We start from the raw sequence: 21,437 nt of genomic DNA on the forward strand, positions 1-21,437 counted from the left end.
CAGGCAAAGGGTGGGTGGCAGTGCCCTGCACCCTGTGGCATCAGAGCCAGCTCAGCATCCAGGGTTAATGTGGCTCCTCTTTGCCAGCTCCTTCCTGGGTGTCAGAGCAGGAGATTTGTGCTGTTACAATCACAGGTTGGAATTCACTTGAGACAGAATGTGAACAAGATTTACAAGGAATATGCAATGTTTTACACATCTCTGAGTGCAGTGTCTCTGAATGGCAGCAGAGTGCATGACCAGGGAATGTATTAGAATGGGAATGGGATAAATAAATATGAAAAATCTTGTGTTTGGAGAGACCAATGCCTTGGGTAATCAGTAGTGATGGAAAGGAAAGGAAATACTATACCAAAAAAAAGATATATATCCATTTTCTAGGATCTGCTTTGTTATTTTTTTAAAGCAACTTTTTTTTTTTTTTAATATTTTATAGATTACCAAGCTGTTATCAATGTAAAATGCAGGGTAGCACATTTTTTTAATCTTGAAAAGTTAAAACATATTCTAAGGTCATTTAATCAGTCCTTTGGTTGAAGGGTAAATGCAAGTCATGAAAGAAGCTCATGAAGGACAGAGAACTTTTTATTTGAAAAAGGGAGAAAAAAGGTGGTACTACAGAGGTGATACTGCTAGAGAAGTCAATTTATCAGCTGCCACTAGTTGACCTTATCAATTATGAGAAATTATAAGTATAGCTTTATAATTTTTTTTTTAAGAATTGCTTTATAATGAAATTTATAATGTAGAGGTGATGAACACCCTACCCTTACCTGGCTGCTTTGAAGTGGGGCTTATTATTCTGTGGGGTTAGATGGGTACTCTCTCTGCTTTCATCACTTCTCTTTCTTCCTCTTCACAAGAGAATGGTGAGATACCCCATCCTTGAGCACCCACATCCATTCCAGAGACACCCCATCCTAGGAAGTGTTCAAGGCTGGGTTGGATGGGGCTTGGAGCAACCAGGTCTGGTGAAAGGTGGCCTTACCTGTGGCAGGGGACCATGTCAGCTTACAGGTCCTTTCCAACCAAAACCTTTCCAGGATTTCATAATTCACCTTCCATGGTAAATGAAGAAAACAATGTCTCAGAACTTACTTTTTTTTTGTCTTTCTACTGACTGCTTGTTCATGGGATGATACATTTAAATGTCTTTTCAATTCACTGTGGGACATTACTGGGGTCAGGCAGGGCAATAACAGCTCCCTGCACTTGCTGAGCCTCCCAGACAGCCCTGAAATACTCAGTTTTAAAGCTGGGATCTGGGGAAGGAAGAATTATATTGGATCAGTTTTATAGATGTTTTTGTTCTGCTCTGAATGCTTTCAGGCTTGTGGTGACTTGGAGAACTGGCTTAACAAGCAAAAGCCATCTGAACTAAGTCAAAATATTTGAAAATATTTTGTCTGCTTTTTCCCATTGTAAATTATTCCCATTCCCTCTGCCCACCCCATCCACATCCCAGCAAACCTGAGCAGGAGCTCAGCAGCTGTCAGTGCTCTCTCACACCCTGTTAGCACAGGACAGTGGCCTGTGAGCAGCTGAGCAGCTCCTCATGCTCCCAGTCCATGCAGTATGGAGGGGGTAGGGACACATCCCAAATACATCTCACAGCTTCCAGCTCCAGCTCAGCACTCCTGACTGCAAGATGTGAAGTCAGAGGCTATTAAGGAATCAAAGACTCATCATTTCTTAATGCTCCAGGGCTTGGGTTTTTGCAGCACTTCTAAATACACCCTTATGAAATACACAAAGAAAGTGCATAAGAATGCATCCATAGATATAAAATGTAGCAGTGAAATCCTAATGTACTAACTATATCTGCAGGGAAACACTAGGAGAAACCATGAGCTGCAATAAACACACAGAAAGTCATTAATTTGTTGGAGAATTCAGTCTTCTTTTTGTAGCACCAAAAGGTTCAGTATTAAACATTTAATGCCACAATCACTTTTTCCTTCCCACACATAAACACTTTTATTTCTTAATAATGTTGTAGTTATATATGAACTTACTGTGTGTGCAGGTTCTAATACAGGGTTGATAATTCCCCTCTGTGCCTGACATGGTGATATGGTGGTAACCTGAATTGTCTCTGATAACTTTCTTTAAGCACTAGAAGTCAGAAAATAGATTTTAAAAGTCACAAACTGTGCTATTACCAATATAAGCCCTTCTTTTCAAGAAAAAAACAGATTTGGAAAGGAAGTTAATGATACTATAGTGTTGCACCTGTTTGTGCAAGGGGTTTTGCTTATATTAATTATTAATTATTAATTATTAATTATTAATTATTAATTAATTAATTAATTTTGCTTATGTCAATTAAATATTATATTTGTATGCATTGGAAAAAAAACGGATTATCCTTGAAAAAGCAATTACAGAGCACACACCAAGCATTCAGAATATTTTTATGTGATATTTTAAAGGAAGTAATATACTTAAATAGGGAAGATTACATTGTCCTGTTTTTTCCACAACTCCATATGAATCAATCCATCAAAGTAGCCATCCTGCTTTTATTGATCTAAACTCAAATTCAGTTTATTTTAACTTACAAAAACTGTTATTAAGTTCCCCCCAGTGCAAGTATTTTCTGTATCTCATGCAAATGCAAATACCATTTGAACAGGGTTGCTGTCTTTTCTATTAGCAGTTACTCATGCATCTTTGCTTTCTGTCAGGAAAGGTCTAACTGACCAAAGAACAGGCAAATACTTGGAATGGGCATTTTTGAAAAGATATTTGTAATAATGTATTGGATAACTTAACCAGCTTTTCACATAGTGTAGATGCCTGACACCAAGATGACAATTATATCTGAGATGCTTTTGATTATAGATAATGGATTTCACATCATCTATGGATTGATTCTTTATAATTGTTCATACATTTGCCCACTGAAGCAGCACAGCCAGTGGAGCCAGGTTATGATGGTGGATATGTCTGCGTGCTCTCAGTGGAAAGTCCATGCTTTGGGAAGGGTTGCATCTTGCCAGTAAACTCCTTATTTCTCAGTGCTTGCTTTCAATCTGCCTTAAAACATGTCTAAAAACAAGGCAAGCTATCAAAATTCTCTCCCTTCTGCAAGAACTGACCTGCCACTGAGAGGTGAGGCATGAAGATGCTTCTTAGTGCCAGAAAGAAGATTTTGGGAAATATTCACGAGCTGACAGAAGTAGTGCCAGATCAATCCATACTGCAAGAGGCAGAGGCTGCTTTGTACTTCTCTTGAAGGGTGCCAGCTGGCATTGCATGTCTGCTGCAGAATCACAGCTTCCTTCAAAAAATGTTCAAAGTGTGGTGTCTGGAAAGGAAGATTACAACTGAAAAGCACAGGCACCCTGAAGAGGCAGGAAATGTGAGATATAAAGAGCCCCAAAAGGTTTGGGTTTAGAAATCAGTCTATCCACTGATCAAACAACTCCTGCTTGTAATCTCTGAGCGCTGGGCAGGGGCTGGCAGCAGCAGGAGGATGTTGATGGTTCCTTGTAGCACTGGAGCTGCCATGGATGCAGCAGGGAAGGAGCAGCATCAGAACTTCTGTGTGTGGATTCCCATCTTCCTCCAGCACAAAGAAATCAGGACCAAAGTTCTTCACCCCAAGCCAGAAGATCAAAGTGATGTTCCTGTTTAATCTGACCCCCATGGTGGGTTCTGTCTTGGCAGAGGAGGCAATGAGCTGCCATCTCCTCACCACACACACTGCTGTATGTCTCAGAGGCAAGGGTGGCAGCAGGCAGGACCTCCCAGAACGGAGGACCCTGGGCTGCAGGCTGGTTTCCAGCTGCACATTGGACCTTTAAAAACAAGTCCTTGTGTTTTCATAAGCAGAACCACTCTCCAGCATGCACCTTGTTGTATTGGGTTTGTGCCACCCTGCCTCAAAGTTGAATTTTCCCATAATATTGCAGTGAAATTACTCAAAGAGTTAAATTTAGCATATTTCACACGTGGAGATGATCACACTAAAATCATTCTTTCAGCTCATGAACTGTTATTAAATGTATTCACTTCAGTTTGCATAGAAACACACTCTGAAGCTGCAGAAAGTCTGAAGGTTTGTGGAGGAACAAGAGAAGCTGCTTCATGTAGCCATCAGTGGTGTGGTTCTCTTAGTTATAATTTGGTAAATAAATAATGAATTTAAATGAATTCCTAAGCAGGGTGTTTGTACAACATACTCAAGTGCCAAAAATATGTCTACTAAGTCAATCCTTCCCATCTGTAATCAAAAATTGAAACAATGCAAGAGCAGAGCTAGGAGGATGAAGGGGATGGAGAAAGATACTTGTTAAGCAGTTACAGATCTAAGCAGGTATGTTTGAGAAAAGGCTTTTTGTCTTCTTCCTTCCTAGGATATTGTGTGAGATAAGTGACAAAGACCTTCAGTTCTTTTTCATCAAGTCTCAAGGCTGCAGGGCATTTTCTAGGAGCCAGCACAGATAAAGGAAACCTTAACCCACCCAAATATTAGCATTTCATGCATCTGAGGTTTACAGGTAGATATTAAATTCCCCTATAAATTAAACAGCTGGAAATGGCCAGCTTTTTTATGTGCAAAGAGCACCTTGTTAGCAACAAGCACCAAAGTTCATATTCTCAGATGGGTCACTTTACATTGCTCTTAAATCACTGCTCATTTTCTCCCTGCATGTTGATTTATGAACTTCATAGCCTACTGTTCAAAATTCAAGCGGTGTCCCCAGGCTGCATTGCTGTCAAAACCTCTGAACAGGTTGTCTCCATTCATACAGTGTTTAAAATATTGTTACTAAATAATAAGGCACCTTTCCTGTCTTTTGTTCCATTCAGGATTTTGGAGAAGATGATTCCCTCTACATCACCAAGGTAACAACTATTCACATGGGCAATTACACCTGTCATGCCTACGGCTATGAAGAGCTGTATCAGACCCATATCCTTCAGGTGAATGGTTAGTAAATAGCATATATGACATTCCATGAAAATGTTCTCTAAGAAAAGTTGTGTGTTAACCTCATTCACACAGAGATGTGTAAAGCCACAGCCCAAATTATCTGTGCACAAGAGCAAACACAGCTTAGGGTTCCCTCACTGGTGCTGTCACACAAGCAGTCAACAATAAAAGTATCAAGGGGGAATGTATATAATTACCTGGGCTTCAGGACATATCTTCACTGTAAAACAAGCTCTGTCAGTCACATCTCCATAGAGGTAAGAGCAGTGTTTCGAAGCATCTCTTAAAGTAATTACTACTTTTGTCAACAGAATTGCCTCAATAATTTCTTCTTCCAGAAAATCATTTCTGTTGCATGAAATAGCTCAGGATATTTAAATAAATACAGCAGTGTTTCCAAAACCAGCTAACTCCCAGCTATATATCCAGGTTATTACCTGGTTATACTGAGCTTGGTTTGCTGAGGGCTATTTACCCTGGCTCACTGGATTGCAAAATGAAGGCAAACCATTTTACAGGTGAGAGAATCCCACTGTCCGTATTCCATCATTCTCATTCACCTCCATCCCCTGGATGACATCTGTGCCTGGTGGAACTTATATTCAGGTGCTCACTATTTATCTCTTGACCTCAAACTCACTCCATCAGATTTAGTTTAAAATTACATTAGATTAAGCCAGCATTTCATCAAGGGACCAGCCCAGGGAATATCCACCTCCACAGCAGCAATTTCCAACTTTAGACCCATTTTTACATGTGCTGATGATGCCCAGCAGTGTCTCCAGAACAGGGGACAGGGTCACCCATTACTCACTATGGGTACATTCTGGTATGAAATGGGATGTACCCTGGTATGAAAGTATTTATTTTTAAGGAAAATTCAGTAACTTTATTACTGGGTAGAGAGGAAAGCTGGATGGAGTGTGGGGAGGGAGTGATCTGTTCCATACTCACACTTCCCATGTAGATTTAACTTGTTATTGAAAGATCACATTTTAAATGGAAGTTTCATACCATAGCTGTGTGGGGGTTTTCTTACCACAAGAAAAATGCTATTAGACAAAAAACACTATCTATGTGGGATTTTTAATGTGCTATATGGTCACTAAATACAGAATAAAATGCCTTGCATTCTGCTATAAACTTAGGCTTGCTAGAAAACATTGCAGGGTCTAGAAATCTCCGTCTCACAGCCTCTGATATTCCCATGTGAGCCATTAGGCTTTGCAAAGCTGGGTTTTTGCAATTTTTGATGTGGCTGCCCACATAACTAAATTCCTTCCTTTTCTGCCTGTGTCACAGTTTGCTCCAGCAGCTGATGCAGGGGTGACAGCCCTGATGGCAGGACAACGTTGTTTGCCTTCAAATACATCGGAGGGTTCCCAAGGCAGAGCCCTTCACAGGGAAACCTCGGTTTTTAGTGACTTAAAGGACAAATTGAGGAATTTTTCTTGACAGGAGTAGAGGGAAGAAACTGAGCCAAACTGAATTGAGTGAAGATGCTGAGAATCGAAGTGTAGTTGATGGGCTCTGTTCAGCACTGGGACTTGTCTCTGTCTCTCTGTATCAAACTAAAAACTCCATCTTCGGCACGGGAGGGTTTATGTTGCTTTCCTGTGTTGGACTAAAACAGTAAGAGAATGTGACAGAGCCAAATCAGCCAGAACTTGGGTGTATCTGCTTGCCTGTCTCCTCTAGGGAGACACTGATTTACTTTCAACATGAAAAACATGGGGGCTTTTTATTTCATTAAAATCATCCGAATTTTTAGTTTCACTCCTCCCTAGTGTCTGTTGGGAGAGAATAGAGAAAGAAGAACCAACTGGAAGTAAAAGGGTTTATTCCCAAGCCTACTGTGTCTGTACAGGCAAGTTCTGATTTTTAGACTGTTTTTCAGTTAACTCAGTGTTTTCAGAGCTGCAGTAAACTCTTCCAGCATCCTTGAGTCCTTTGCCATACCACCTGGGCCCTGTCTCACTGTTCCCACTGTCCAGCTCACAAAAGAATCTGATCCTAGATACATGTGCTCACTTCCTCTGCTTTTATCCAACATAATAAATTCCCTTTAACTATTTTCTTTCTTTGCCTCTTTTTGGAACATAACACTAGGTTCTTGCATTGATTAGGCAATACAGAAAATAAGGAAATACTAGCTTAAATAGAAAGCTTGCAGCCCAATTTTGACATCAATTGTTCCTGTGTTTTGGAGCTCTACTACAGCTCAACTGCTGAATGCTATTCAGTGTTTCCCTTTGTTCTGCTGGTTCTGGATACCCCACACAACATGGGTAGATCCAGATGTTTATTTTGACAAGCAGAGATGAGAATCCTCTTAGACAGAAAATGTGAAGATCACCAGGTGAATGCCCCAATCTGCTGGCTCACATCTGGGTAAGAAGCATGAAGCACACGTGAAATGCAGCCTGTTTGATGTGAGATGTTTGGTTGAGCTCATCAGTCTTAGGATTCACAGTTACTAATAAAATTTAAGCCAGTGTATTTATACAGCTTGCCCTTAAGATCTTCAGAGGAAAAGAAATTGCTGAAAGCAATGTTTAAACTGCTTAAGAATAAAAAGTTCATCTTGTGTTCTGGAATCTTTGATAGGTATCTTGGAGAAGCCAAGAACAGTAGGAAAATTATATGTTCTCTTCCACATATGGATATTGCTTGGGAAATTTGTACAGTATATACTAGCTGTGGAGAGGAAGCAATTCAACACTTTCAAGAGGAAAAAAAGAGGTCCTGAGGATAAAGAATCTGATAATATAGTAATCAACTATGGAAATTGATAGTTGGAAAATCAAGAGACTGCTGAGTGTAGGGCATAATTTTTCTTGCTCTCAGGAAAACATCAGCATTAATCAGTATATTGTATTCCTTGAAAACAGTTTTTAAAAAGCCATTTGATCCTCAGCCCAATTATAAGGGTCCAATAGGACAAATTTTCTGGTAAGCAAGATGTTATGAACACAGATGTTTCATTAATGTGGCTTTTCAGGAGAAAACATGGAACGCTGCAAACTCCTTTCAAATCATAAATGGAAAGAGTAAAACACCTTGAGTAAATGATTAATCTTTTAATTATTGCTATACCCTGGAGTGTGGAGCTCCTACAGCAGCAATGGATGTCTTTGGGCCTTGGTGCCACCATCTGTGCACATCATGTGCTTTATCACCTGAGCTGTTTTCTAGTAATGAATTGTTCTGCTCACAAGTGAGGTGATATTCAGCATGCAGTAGTAGGCAATCTACCCAATCTCATGCCTGTTCCAATGCCTCTTTTTTCCTGCTTTGCTTAATGGCATTTTTATATTGCCCTTGGCTGCAGACACAGTAATGGTTAGCAATGATATGTATTCACCAAGGGAAAAAGCAAAAGGTAATCCATATATCCCAAAGTCTGGAACTGAAATCTTTGCAAGTTTAATGTGCTTACCTGGAATGTATTAATTTGTAGCAAGGACAATAAAAATATATTCTAGAGTTTGCTGTTATCACAAGGCATTTGCATGCAATAATTTACTTGTGCAGTGGATTATGTAAGACAAGGGAGAAGAAATAAAAAGTTTAAAAATAGAAGGAGAAGGAGAATGATGAGAGCAGGTATAGAGATGAAGCACATATTTTTGTAGGTGAAAACAAACAGTTTCCTTATTAATCACTCTTGAAACGACACCTTGCTATAATTTTAAGTTGATTTTCCTGCAGACCATTGAATCAGTGTCTAGGACCTGTGGGGTACATTTGGCAGTATAAATATTGTGTTTTCAGCCCTGCAAGTAAAATAGGTGGATTATTCATGTGCAGACTATCAAGGTGTGAGGGAAAAACGTGAGAGATGGAAGTACAGTCTCTTTGGTGAAGGGGTGCCATTCTGGGGAGCTGATGGCTGTGGCCATCCTCAGAAGCACTGATACAGTGCCCAGGTGAGCAGGAAAGCCTAAAGCAAACAATAATAAGGAAATAAGAACCCAGAATGGTTTTAAGAGTATTAAATAGGTGATGACTGGGATGGGCTCTGTCTCTGAGAGCTGGCAGGTAAGAAGACACTTGACTTGGAGTAAAATTTCTCTGGTGCCTTTGACCATGTGAGATCTCAGCCAAGTCAATTGATTTCACAGGATTTGAAAATCAGACCTTCTTGAATATTGTAAATCTTTTTCCTCTGCATTTGTAGGAGGCACACTGTCTTTCAGCTATGAGTCTAAATAAATCATGCAGGCTTTCAATGGACTTCCCTCACTAAATCATTTCATTAAAAAAATGTTACTAGAGCAAGCAGATCACAGGTAATACAAGCATTGAGTGCGGGACCTTCATAAAATTCTGTCAAAGGATACAAAAATTACCTTTATCCTGTCATCCCTGGAGACACTGACTCAGAGAAATTTAAGTTAATTTTCTAAGGTACTAATGAAATTAGGAGCTCTAAACTCTCAGCCTTATTCTGCTGGATTGCTGGGGCACTGACTCCTAAATAAAACAGGGGTGGCTCTACCAGCCACCAGCATCTCTGGCAGCAGGTCCCTTCCCTGGCTTTCCTTGCCCTTGATCTGACACCTCCTGAAGTCAGGAGGAGCTACAAACCTGACAGTAATGGGGAGGAGGGAAGAGAAAATGCTTGTAAATGCTTTTACTTAGAAATTGGAAACACAATAAAACAAGTCTTGTCTTTTTGGTAACCCCCTAATTAAAAAGTTCTTGAATGATATTTCCTTCACTGCCCTGTGCCTTGAAACACCTTTTCTTCTCAAGTGAAGGAAATAGAAGACAGGAAACTAAACCCACAGGTCCAGTGCAGAGGAGGAGTTCAAAGCCATTCCTTTGCTAGTGTCCCTATTTTTCTTTTCCTCTGCAGTTGGCTGTAGGCATTTTCTCTCAGATTACACTTCAACAATCTCTCTCTTTTAAAGCTGTAAAACCCAAGTAGACTTGAGGGCTTTCTGTCGTGGCTGATTTCCTTCCAAGCTGACAACTCAGCCCTGGTTAACTCTTGGCAGTAGGTGCAGAAGACAGAAGTGAAATATATCTCTGGTAAGGCACATAAAAAAATAGATAAAGAAAGGTGGGAAGTATATGTTAGTGAATGTATTTATTTAAACTATCCCCACATGGATACGTAGACACATAGTTGCAAACACAGATTTCATTTTATTCTATTATAATTAGATAATATAATTATTAAGGCAATTTAATTTTGATAATCATGGTGCCTAATGAGTACTATATAAAAACTGAGCAGTGAGTTAGATACCTTAAGCCACTGATTTCCAGAAGTTTATTGTTAACTCATTCAGGCTTTCTTTAAAAAAAAGCCAAACACAACCCACAAATTTTCCTGTCTTTCACCAGTGCCAGTAGCAGCTATTCATTTTCCTTGGGGAAGAAGCTGGGCCTCCCACATACCACATCCACACTGGAGTCTGGCCATGGTTTTACAAAACTGTACAGCTTTCAGCAGCTAGATCATGAATCCCAAAATCTCCTAATCTGATAGAAAAGTTGAGTGCTTCATTGAGAAACACAAATACCATCAGCCACAGTATGACACATCCTCACTTTTCTTTTTATTTTTCCCTCAAGGTGAAAGAGTTTCACTGGTATCTTTCACTGATGATGCAATATTGCAATTTTTTTTTTAAATGTGTGAGTAAATTGTTAAGAAATAGTTAATGAGTGGTATTAAACCTTGTTGGTTTGAGCAGTGAAGGAAGGATGATTGAAAATCGATTAACATCTCTGAAATTGTAATATAATTACTAGTTCTGCCAATGGAGTATATTAAATAGTTCAGGAGTGCCTTCATGAAACAAGGTAAGTCATGTTTTGAAAAACTCAGTGAAAAGAAGTAATTGATTAGCACTTTATTTATTCAGAATAAGAGCTAGTGAATACATACTTCCTATGGTTATTCAATTAAATACTGAATATTAAGTTATTTCTTGTAGGCAAAATTCCAAATTTCCTCTTAGATTCAGTGAAGATCTGAAACTTATACATTGATTTTTAAATATGTGAGTACCCACATTAGGTTTTAATCCAGCTATTAAGTTCAGTTAGTCGTTCAGTGAAAGCAAGAACAGTCTAAATACAGAACTGGATCACAGGATTGCTCCCTGGCATTGGTATATGTGTTTACTCTTTTCTGTTATAGAATCATAGGATCATAGACTGGTTTGGGATGGAAAGGACCTTAGACACCATCTCATTCCAGCCCCCTGCCGTGGCCAGGGCCACATTCCACCAGATCAGTTTACTTCAAGCCCCATCCAGCCTTGAACATTTTCAGGGATGGGGCATCCTCGGCTTCTCTCACATGCCAGTGCTTGGAAAAGTATTATTTTCTATTTTCTGCCCCCAGAGGCAAGCTGTAGAGAAATCATTCTTGTAGCTTGCACTGACAGCCACACCAAGAACTCCCTGGTTCTGAGCTCAGAGCCCCTGGTGGGGCTGGAGCAGCAGCGGCTCTGGAGCCCCAGCGCGGTGTCTCAAGTGCCCAATTCCTTGTTTCCCGCAGTGCCTCCAGTGATCCGCGTCTACCCCGAAACACAGGCGCAGGAGCCGGGCGTGTCAGCGAGCCTGAAATGTCACGCTGAAGGCATCCCTAATCCCCGAATTACCTGGCTAAAGAACGGCATTGATATCATGCCAAAACTATCCAAACAGCTATCGCTCCTCGGTAAGAACAGAGTTTTGATTAATTAAAGTATTGTAGACAGGGATTAAGGAGGATTATTTTGCACTTTAAATCAGAAGTTCTTGTACTTTGCTAAGCCACAGTTGTTGAAAATCGTGTTATAGAACCCCTGTTCTTTCTTTTTATCTCTTTCTCCTGTGAATTTCCTGGGAAATTCGCTATTGATTGATATAAGTGGTAATTACATTCTGTTCAAAGACAGCCTGCCTGTTTCTTCACTGCCTTGCTTCTTGTGTACAGCACAGCAGAAAAGAAATGCATTAAATTATTTGAAAATAATTTCATTAAATTATTTGTTTACATCTAAGGCCACACTGGATGCAAGTCAGCTGAGAATCAGTCTCCCACTCGGCTCTGCTGAAAGAATTGGGCTTTTAATTCCTCTGTGTCCCTGTTGGAATGAGGGTACAACAGGCATAGCAAAAGGCAAACATTTATTTGCAATTTTCTGTGTAAAAATGTTAACCCCGTCCTCAACACATGTCCCAGATTGGCTTTGGTGGATTGTAGCCTTCAGCCTGTGTTGGTAGCACTGATATCACTGCATGACACATATGATGCCTCAACATGTTCCAAAGGTTTTAGGCTATGATCCCACTGCAGAAAGCAAAATGGTAGGAAGAACTAAAGAGACCCCTTTAAACCAAAATTTTTGGTGATCTGATGAAAGACAGTTTGCAAAATTGAAATTCATTTTTCTTCACTAAAGCCAAAGCATTTTTCTAACAAAAAGAAGAAATAAATGAAATGTAATTTATAGTTTGCCTTGGGATTTTTCTTTGTTCTTTTCTGGTGTGAAGTGTGTATGTCCTGATGGAAAGGAGCAAGACATCAGCTCCCATGAGAATCCCCAAAAACCTCTAATTAAACAGGGAGAAACACAGTGGGGTGGAGCCACCCTGTTGAGCCATCACCAGTCAACTGTGGTGACAGAAGACAATTAAGTCAGGGAAAGCAATTAGCAGCATGAGGAGCACTGTTTATGAGTGTCTCTCTTACAGCAAATGGAAGTGAGCTTCATATCAGTAGTGTTCGGTATGAAGACACTGGTGCCTACACCTGCATTGCTAAAAATGAGGTGGGAGTGGACGAGGACATATCTTCCCTTTTCATCGAAGATTCAGCGAGAAAGACTCGTAAGCTCGATTTTCCATGTATTTATTTCTTTAAATAGTGTTCAGATGTGATGGTATACATGTAATTTAATAGTTCAGGCTATTGCAGGCAGTAAGTTGGATCTTACTTAAAATAATGACAATTCTGAATGCACTTTGACCAGACGGTTGGACACTTTTTGGGGTAGGAATCATGCAGAGAAAGTAAAATGTTGTTGAGGAAGATGGAATTTTTCATGTTCCAGAAGAATACTGGGTGTGTGATGGGTAACAGCTTTATTGGAGTAACAAATTGGCAATAGTTTCAGATATCAGGGGATCCAAAATGTAATATTTTGTCAAATTCTATAAATCTCATTGATTTCCATACAAGACTTCTTTTCAAGCCATTTACCAGTCAAAATTCTGGAATGTTTAGATGTCTGAAAAATGTTGTGATTAAATTATTTATTTTTACCTGTTTTCATATCACTGACTGGCAAAATAGGTTTCCCTCAGTGTGAAATTATCTTCTCCTCAAAGACAAATATTCTGCCAGCTACTCTTCCCACATTTCCCATCGGAGTGCAGCAGTGTTATCTTGACCACACTGACCCCAAAACAGAATTGCCAATGGAGCTGATCAGCTGTCCCAGTAGAAAAGCTCCCAGAGGCTTGATCATTCCTAGTTCTGCCATCTTAACTGCCTGGGAGATTACCTGGGTTTATGTGATACTTAAAGTCTAGGTGCAAATGGGATTTTTGCTGCTTTTCTGGCTGCTAATACAGAGCAAGAATTGAAAACAAAGTAACCCATAAATATGGGCTTTCAAGGAGAATCTTTGGAAAATATATTCTAGTCCTCATTAACTAGATTTATGTATTCTTGTTAATATTGGTCGTTTTCCCTTGAATACTTGAGCAAGGGAAATTGCAGTATGTTGAGAAATAATTGGATCTATCTGGAGCAGAAATTCAAATGCAGGTACATTTTCAAAGCTTATGTGAATCCTGAAAGAGTGCAGTTGCATGAAATTCCAAGAAACAACGCAGCCAAGGGGTGTAGCTGCTGTAGATGCCAGGTTTCTTCTGAAAGATGCTGGTGGACCTGGCAGTGCTGGGTTAATGGTTGGACTCAATGATCTTAGAGGTTTTTTCCAACCTTAATGATTCTATAATTCTGTGTTGTGTTTCCTTATTGAACCTGCACAGAAAATCACAGGCTGTACCATACCTCCAGCTGCATTTGAAGGTAATAGCTTCTCTTTAGTAGATCATTGATCTTTGCACAGCTGCTTTCATTTCAGGAAGGATTTTTCCCATGTCAAAGTTTCTGAATTGTCTCTAGAAGGAGCAAATGTATTTAGAACTCTCTGTCTTTCCTGGTATTTTATTTGAATGAATGTTACAAAATTTTCACCAATTGAACAGTTCATGTAAACATGAATATTTATTCAGTTAACTTGCTACAATGAAAGTTTTGACATTGTTTTGTTGTTTTTTTTCTTTTCCTGATTATTTTCTGGCTTTCCCAATATTCTGATGCTGCAGTTGCAAACATACTGTGGCGAGAGGAAGGTACTGCAGTAAAGTTCTTTTGTCATAGTGATAATGTGCTTGTCTGCTTTAATAATTCCATGATGGGCCATTCTTCACTGACTTGCCACTAACCCTATCAACTTTCATAGTCACCAGATTAAGTACAGACCAGACTTTTAAAAGCTAAATTATTCAAATAAGAGATATCCCTCTTGTACCTATAACTTCTTGCTTTTCCCACTATGAAATAATAGATGACCATAAAATATATAAAAACATGAATTTTATATATACTGCCAGAAATGTGAGTAGCCTGAGATTCTCAAGCTGCATTAGCAATCACACAAGTGTCAGAAGTACTCCCAAATTACCATAATTGAACAACTAAGGCATAAATTCAATATACTGCATTTTTAAGCAAGTAATTCAAGCTCTTCCTTTTCAGTAGAATGTATTGATGTTTTCTAGGTGAGCAACAAATTGTGTTCTTGACTGGTAGGCAAAACAAGAATCCAAACCACCACAGGTTTTCTTCCCTCTATCCTTTGAATCAATGCAGGGTAAAGGTTGCCCCATCTCTCCTTGTTTTAATTGGCAGTTAAGAGCTCTAGTTTGATCAAACTTACAATGTGCCCTTCACAAGGTCAACAACTGTGAATCTTGGAAGCCAAAGTAGAAAAAGCCCCATCCTGAGTAGCTAATTGACTCAAAGATACGATGGAGGCACTTAAAATCACCTCATTTTGTATATGCTTGTGCTGTCATAATTTCCAAAATACTCAGTAAGGAGCATCATGCACCATCCCAAGGGGCTCTCACACAGGTTTTGACTCTGTAGGTGTGGAGCCCAGGTGTGTGGAGGGGACCCTGTGACCTTGGGCTCCTGGAGGGCTGTGAGCAGGACATCCACTCACTGGAGGAAGGTTCTGAGGTTGAAGTGTAGATGTAAACCAGTTCTTACATCTGCCAACTGCTTATGAGGCAGCTGAGACCTTGGTGTCCTTCAAGCTGTGTGAGAAAGGTTGCTGTGTAGTGAAAACTGCCCTCAGCCATGTCCCCCTGCCCCCTGCAAACACCCAAAGTCCCTCATGCTGCTCCTCCAAGAAGGGCTTCAGGCTCAGTCTGCTTGTGGAGGGTGCAAAGGCTAAGTAGCACCTCCAGGACCCCAAAACAACAGCTGGGTTTTCATCTGAGGCATGAAACTTTCTGGGTAGCTTGGGCTTAGACAATGGATTTGAGGGACAGGAGGAAGGTGCCAAGGCCTGGTGACCAGAGCATCCTGAACAGGTGGGAAAACAGCTGGTGCACACTGTCAGTGCCACTGTTAGCCACAGACACATACAACAAATACACTATTTCTGAAGTCCCAACCAATGCCAAATGCAGCTTGTTGTAGGTCAGAGAGGTGGCACAGTCACCTAGGAGAGCTCCTCCCTTCTCCCTAAATACCCCACCTGCTGGTTTCTGGTGCAGGGCTGTGAGGAGTCTTCTCTGCTGACATTCCTGCAGATGGTATTGTGGACACTAAGAATTGCTGTTTCCCTTCTGCTTGGAAATGAAATCTCTAATGCATCTCATCAGTCCAGCATCATCTGCACAATGCTCCATGGCTGTTTGTATACAGTGTCCCTTATATTCCTTTTTAAAGAAAGCAGTTGGATAATCCTGCCAGATGTAGAATTAGAGTAATATTTAAAGAACAGCTGAGAAGTTGGTTGCAGAAAGTCTTATTATAATTTTGCTAAATAAATGGACTTACTGCTTATCAATCTTGCACATTTTAAATAAAAGTATAAGCAATGTTGAGGCAAACCAGTAAAGCAGATTTGCTATTGATGTTCCTAAACAATTCAGTATCTGTAAAGCAGATTTATTACCTCCCTTGTGTTGCTCTGTAGCATTTGATGGGCACATTCATTCTAGAATATGCTTCAGCATGTGAAATCTTGGCACAGAGAAAGCCAGAGGACAGGAATGGTATTTTTGGTTTTACATTTTAATACAGTCTTTCAATTCCTTTCAATTCCTTACTATGTGCAAGTAGCAATATTAACAAATGCATTGGTAGATTTGAGCTCCTTTAAAATGATCACAACTTCATCCCCACAAGGTCTGGAATAATTAAAACCTTGGGAAAATGGCTAAACAAAATATAGTGTAGGACAAACTTTTGCTGGAAGTCAAACTTTTAACACAAGTATTTGGTAATTTTAAAAGTCAGTCTGACAGTTTGTTCTTAAAAACTTTCAGACCACACACAAGCAACACCTCAAGAAATAAGTGCACGTTGTCAACCAGCCAGTTAAACCTGGGGCTGGAAGCACATGCAGTATTTACTCAATGTACAAACAGGTTTTAATTTTGTCCAGAGAAAACTATGAGTAGCCCAAATGTAAAACAGAGGTTTGTTTTCATGACAGTGTTCAATTCTGTATCAAACATTGCTTACTTAATACCTGGGGAAAAGGAGCATTTTTTTGCCAGCAGGGAAGCAGCAGTTGTGTATGCATTTAAAAAGCTGGAAGCCTTTTCATTACCAAATTTAAGTTCTAAAATATTTCAAAGTATTTAGATTAAGTTGAGGAAAATTATTTAAGTATAAGATCAGAGGAGAGTCTTCCATGCTGAAAAATTTACCCTTTGATCTCAAAGGAAGGAATGCATAAATATACACTAATGGAGACACTGAATTTCTCACATAAGATCTTGTTGATATCAAGTGTCCTCCTGAAGTTTTTTTGTTAAAGCCAACTTCATCTGGAGTGGATCAAATAAGAACTTACATTTAGGAAATCTTCCCCATTCTTAATGGGCTTTTTTTATACTTGGGTTTTTTTGCTGTACAGGTGAGGTGTGTTGCCTTTCATAATGCCTTTAGGTTTTGAACTAGTTGTGTCATCTAACCTGAAACATCCTCAATTCAAAAGGAAAAAAAAACCAAATCCTCCTCATCCTCCTCCTAAGTCCCCAATTTCCAGTCTAGTCCCAGTTTCCAATTTAGTACATGCCTTGCTACTATAAAAAACACAGAATACCTCATTGCCCACCTCTGTACTGAAACAATTTCCAATTCTCTGCACCAAGGAGTTGCATTAGAAAAATCAAAAATTGAATCTGTTTTACTGATGTCCATGAGATTCTTTAGGATGCCCCCCAACCAAGATTTGGCAAATGTTTCATAAGTCACAATAAAACACCTAGTTTGTCTAGTAAAATCCTGCTTTGTCTAAATATCAGTGTGAAAATCAATCTCTGGGGGAAAATCTGTTTAATTTAAACTGACAAACTTTTTAAAAAGGAGAGTAACCAAATGCTTTCAGGAATTTGTAGTATATTTTAATCAGTCTGCAGAAAAAGTTGGACTTATTTTAGTGTAAAATAAGTAGCAGAACTTGGCCAAGTCTCAGACTCTAAACCTGTTGGGGTAAAACTTTTAATCAAAGTATTTTTGTGGGTAATTAAGGTCTTACTTCTTAAATACACCCTCATTGTAATAGGATCATCAGACAAAATCACTCTATTCTTGTGCATGAAAATATTAATAAGCATCTTCACAGTAGTCATAATTGATTGCCTGCCTGTTTTCACTTGTTAGGATTAAAATCCTTTACCCATGAAATATCGGCACTCATTCCAGGCCAGGGTCATATTCTGCCCTCTGATGTGTTCATCAAATCCCACCAAAGCAGGTGGGAGTTGTGTGGATGCTGGGAGTGCAGATTTTGGTCCAAAGTGCCTGATTTACATGTTTTACCAATATACTTGGGAAAAAAATAACCCCTAGTCCATTAAATAACTCTCATTGGAGCTTTGTTAGCTTTTTTCCTACATGCATGATCCTATTTTGTGGAATCACATTTGAGGATCACAATTCTTGCAGCAACCTGATGTCCTGACTGGGGGATTTTTGTGCTGTGTTCAGAGACTCAGCTGTGTCAGTACAGCAGACACCACAGGCTGACACATTGCACTCAGAACCTATTTATTTGGCATCAAAAGAAGGGGGATTAGCAACAAAAAAAACCCCTTCTAGCCTTACTAAATACAATGTGTTTTATAAAATTTTCCAAAAATATATTTGTCCAAATTATCTGTATTTTTACTGTCAAATTTCCTGTGATGATTCTGTCCTGCAAACAGTTAAGGAATGTGAAAAAATTCTATCTCTGTGAGCAGTATTTAGAGCTGCCACCACAGGACCAGCAAAGGGAATTTTTAACACTGAACACTGTTCAGAGACATAGAATGAGGACTTTATTTCTCCAAGGGAAAAATGGAATTAATTAGAAGATACAAATTATAGCATCACCATATTGTTGGCAGATAAAGTACACTATCAACACTTGCTAGGGGTGAGAGTGGTCATTGCAAACACTTACTGGTGGTGGTGTGAAAAAATGGAATGATTGAATCTTTGAAACTAGAGTGTATGAAAGGATTCTGAACACTGTATCTTATCACTGCAATTCCATTTAGCATGACAGAAGTGATAAAACACAATCTCCTAATGGCAAAGCAATGACAATCAGCCAGTTTTCCAAATCTGGAATGCCCTGGTTGGGTAAATGAGTGCTAATGCAATGCTAAACTACTCCACATTTGTGAATTACAGTTTGCAAGATTTCAAAAATGTATTTATTTTGGTGGCTGTAGATAATTCTTTCAGATAGTTTAAGAAAATAGAGAAATCTTTATTCATTCATGGTACAGATGCTAAACACTTCCATTTAACATTACAGTTACCAGAGGTCAAGTTACCTGTAACAGGATGACCTTCACTTTAACAAAAGCTTTCCTTTCAGTTCTCAAATTATTGTCAAGCTGTTTATAAAGACAAAAAACAAATTCATTATCTGAGAGGAGTAGCAGTGCAACAGAGAGGCTTCTTGGGATCAAATCCTGCTTTGGTACCTATTTAGAAGACCCAGGTATAATTATTTGGGTACAACCACTGCCACCAAGGCAATGCATTTTTGAATGTGTTTGTACCTCTTCACACCTTGAAGCCCTTGTTGTGACATGAAATTTGACTCTGTGAATGCTCCAACTGCATCCAAATGATCAACTTTTATGTAAGGCAGATTTTGTTTGTTGGGAGAGGAGGATGAGTTCTTTTAAAAAGTCCTAACAGTTATGGATACATACCAAAAAAAAAAAAAAACCCAACTCCTTCTTCTTTATCCCCCCTTTAAGGCCTGAGTGTTGGGAATATGTTCTATGTCTTTTCTGATGATGGGATCACAGTCCTTCAGCCAAATGAATGTGAAATCCAGAGACGTATCAGGCCTGAAGAGAGGATTTTCACAAGTTATGTAAGTCCTAAAACCAGCAGCTACAGCTCATAGCTGGGAAACTTTCTCTTAATCTCTTCAAAGGTTGTTATTTCTAAAGGACCTGTTTGCCACAGGGGTGTTGGGGCTTGGTGGTCTTCATGCAGCATCCCTGAGGTGTAGCATCTTCTCTTGAAAATTGTGAAGATCCACGTAAGTTCTAAGGATGACATGGAGGATTTACTGACACGCTGAATTTGGCTAGTTACCAAATAAGCAAAGATTTTCATTTGTCCTTTTAATCTGTTTACTTATCCATGCCCCAGATTTTTAACTGAGCTTTAGGGAAGGTACAAAATTCGATAGCAGAGAGATGGTGCACATCATTCACTGGTGCTCCTTTCACTGATGGCTCCAGAGGCAAAGTGAGCTACTTTGGGCTACTTTCTGCTCTTTGGAAGTGGATTGCCATGTTAAACTGCAGCAGGGAGGCAAATAAAAATGCTCAGAAAATAGCTGTGCTATGGAGGCCCTCTGCATCTTCTGCTACTGAAAAGGAGACTCCACTGTTAATGTTTGCTGTTGGCACTTTTCTGTCAGCAGTGAATTTACCTAACCTTTGCTTTAGGAAATCACAAGACAAATGTTTTCAGGTATCAGGAATGTCAAGCACTGTCTTTTGTAGGCAGTGGAGGTCAATATGGCCAGTGGGTAACACATGCCTGGAGGCTCTGTGAGGTCAGTGTTCTCAGTGACCCGTGTTATGTACTCCTGCACAGGAACATACATCAGGCATATCTTCATGAAACTGACAGTTCTAAAAAAAAAACAAAAGGTGTTGGAATACATCCAGAAATGCTTTTTTAGTCACTCCTTTACTTACTTTCTAATTTTTCAAAGGGGAAGTTGAAAATGTGACTAAAGAATGTGGCTCTTCTGAAAAAAAGGGTCAGCCTTGATTTCAGTTTTGAGAGGAATCAAATGGGAGAATCACTGTCATGAGCCCTGCAGGCTGGGTCAAGCTCTGCTGCTATGGGTCACAGTAGATTTTAATATACCTTAGAAGTCCAGACTGATGCTCACCCCAAGGCTAGTCCTTACCATGGACTTAATACTATTAAGCCACACCTAAGCTTTACAAAGACAGAATCCTGTGTTTCTTTTCTGCAGAACTGTAAATATTGAAGAGGTGGTCCTGCAGAAACAGATTGAAAAGAACAAAACAGAGGGCACTTAAGGAAATAATGTTGTCAGCGCATTGGTGTGCATAAGAGGGATTTTTAACATCACTTGGCTGCTCTTCAGAGACAGCTCTGAGGGATTCCTACAGATTTCAAAGGACCCTTCCCTTGATCTAGGGAGGATTCACATTTTTTTTCCTCCCTTTTCCCTTTTACTATCTTGAGTGTTTGCTACATAGACAGTGACACCAGCCTAACTTTAGGAGTGGATCTACAAGAAAGGTTGCTTCATTTGCTATCAGAGGGCACAAAAGCAGGTGGAGCAGCTGCAGCTGAGCCCTGTAGCAGAAAGACTGGAGGCTGGCAGGTGCCTGACTGCATGAATGCCTGCTGGAAGCCCAAGCCTGAGCATTTGCATCATCTTCTAGCTTGTAGCATAGATTCCCAGCCTGGCTGGAGGAATAGAAAGGAAAATGCAGACAGGTTATTGAGCCTTGAATCTTCAACTTTTACTCATGGTCTCCACCAAGACTCAGCCAGCAGAGCTGTGCTATTTAGAGGTGACAGCTTTCTATCCCTGATTGTTGCACATGGTGCAGGTCCCTTGCAACTCTGGATTATTCTATTCTATTCTATTCTATTCTATTCTATTCTATTCTATTCTATTCTATTCTATTCTATTCTATTCTATTCTATTCTATTCTATTCTAT

The 21,437-nt window shown here is 39.6% G+C and overlaps 1 protein-coding gene across 3 annotated transcripts in view; it reads left to right on the forward strand.

Moving 5' to 3' along the window:
* The window catches only part of FSTL4 (follistatin like 4), a 198,008-nt gene that overhangs the window by 165,251 nt on the left and 11,320 nt on the right, over window positions 1-21,437 (forward strand). For 2 of the 3 annotated variants that reach the window (XM_015642031.1, XM_015642035.1), the window contains 5 exons: window positions 4,819-4,939; window positions 11,463-11,624; window positions 12,644-12,778; window positions 14,288-14,314; window positions 19,469-19,587. In XM_015642031.1, the coding sequence (XP_015497517.1) occupies window positions 4,819-4,939; window positions 11,463-11,624; window positions 12,644-12,778; window positions 14,288-14,314; window positions 19,469-19,587 (564 nt within the window). The remainder of the gene's footprint in view (window positions 1-4,818; window positions 4,940-11,462; window positions 11,625-12,643; window positions 12,779-14,287; window positions 14,315-19,468; window positions 19,588-21,437) is intronic. The other variant, XM_033517683.1, reaches the window with a different exon arrangement.

The sequence above is a fragment of the Parus major genome, chromosome 13, assembly GCF_001522545.3.
Source record: "Parus major isolate Abel chromosome 13, Parus_major1.1, whole genome shotgun sequence".
NCBI classification, from domain to species: domain Eukaryota; kingdom Metazoa; phylum Chordata; class Aves; order Passeriformes; family Paridae; genus Parus; species Parus major.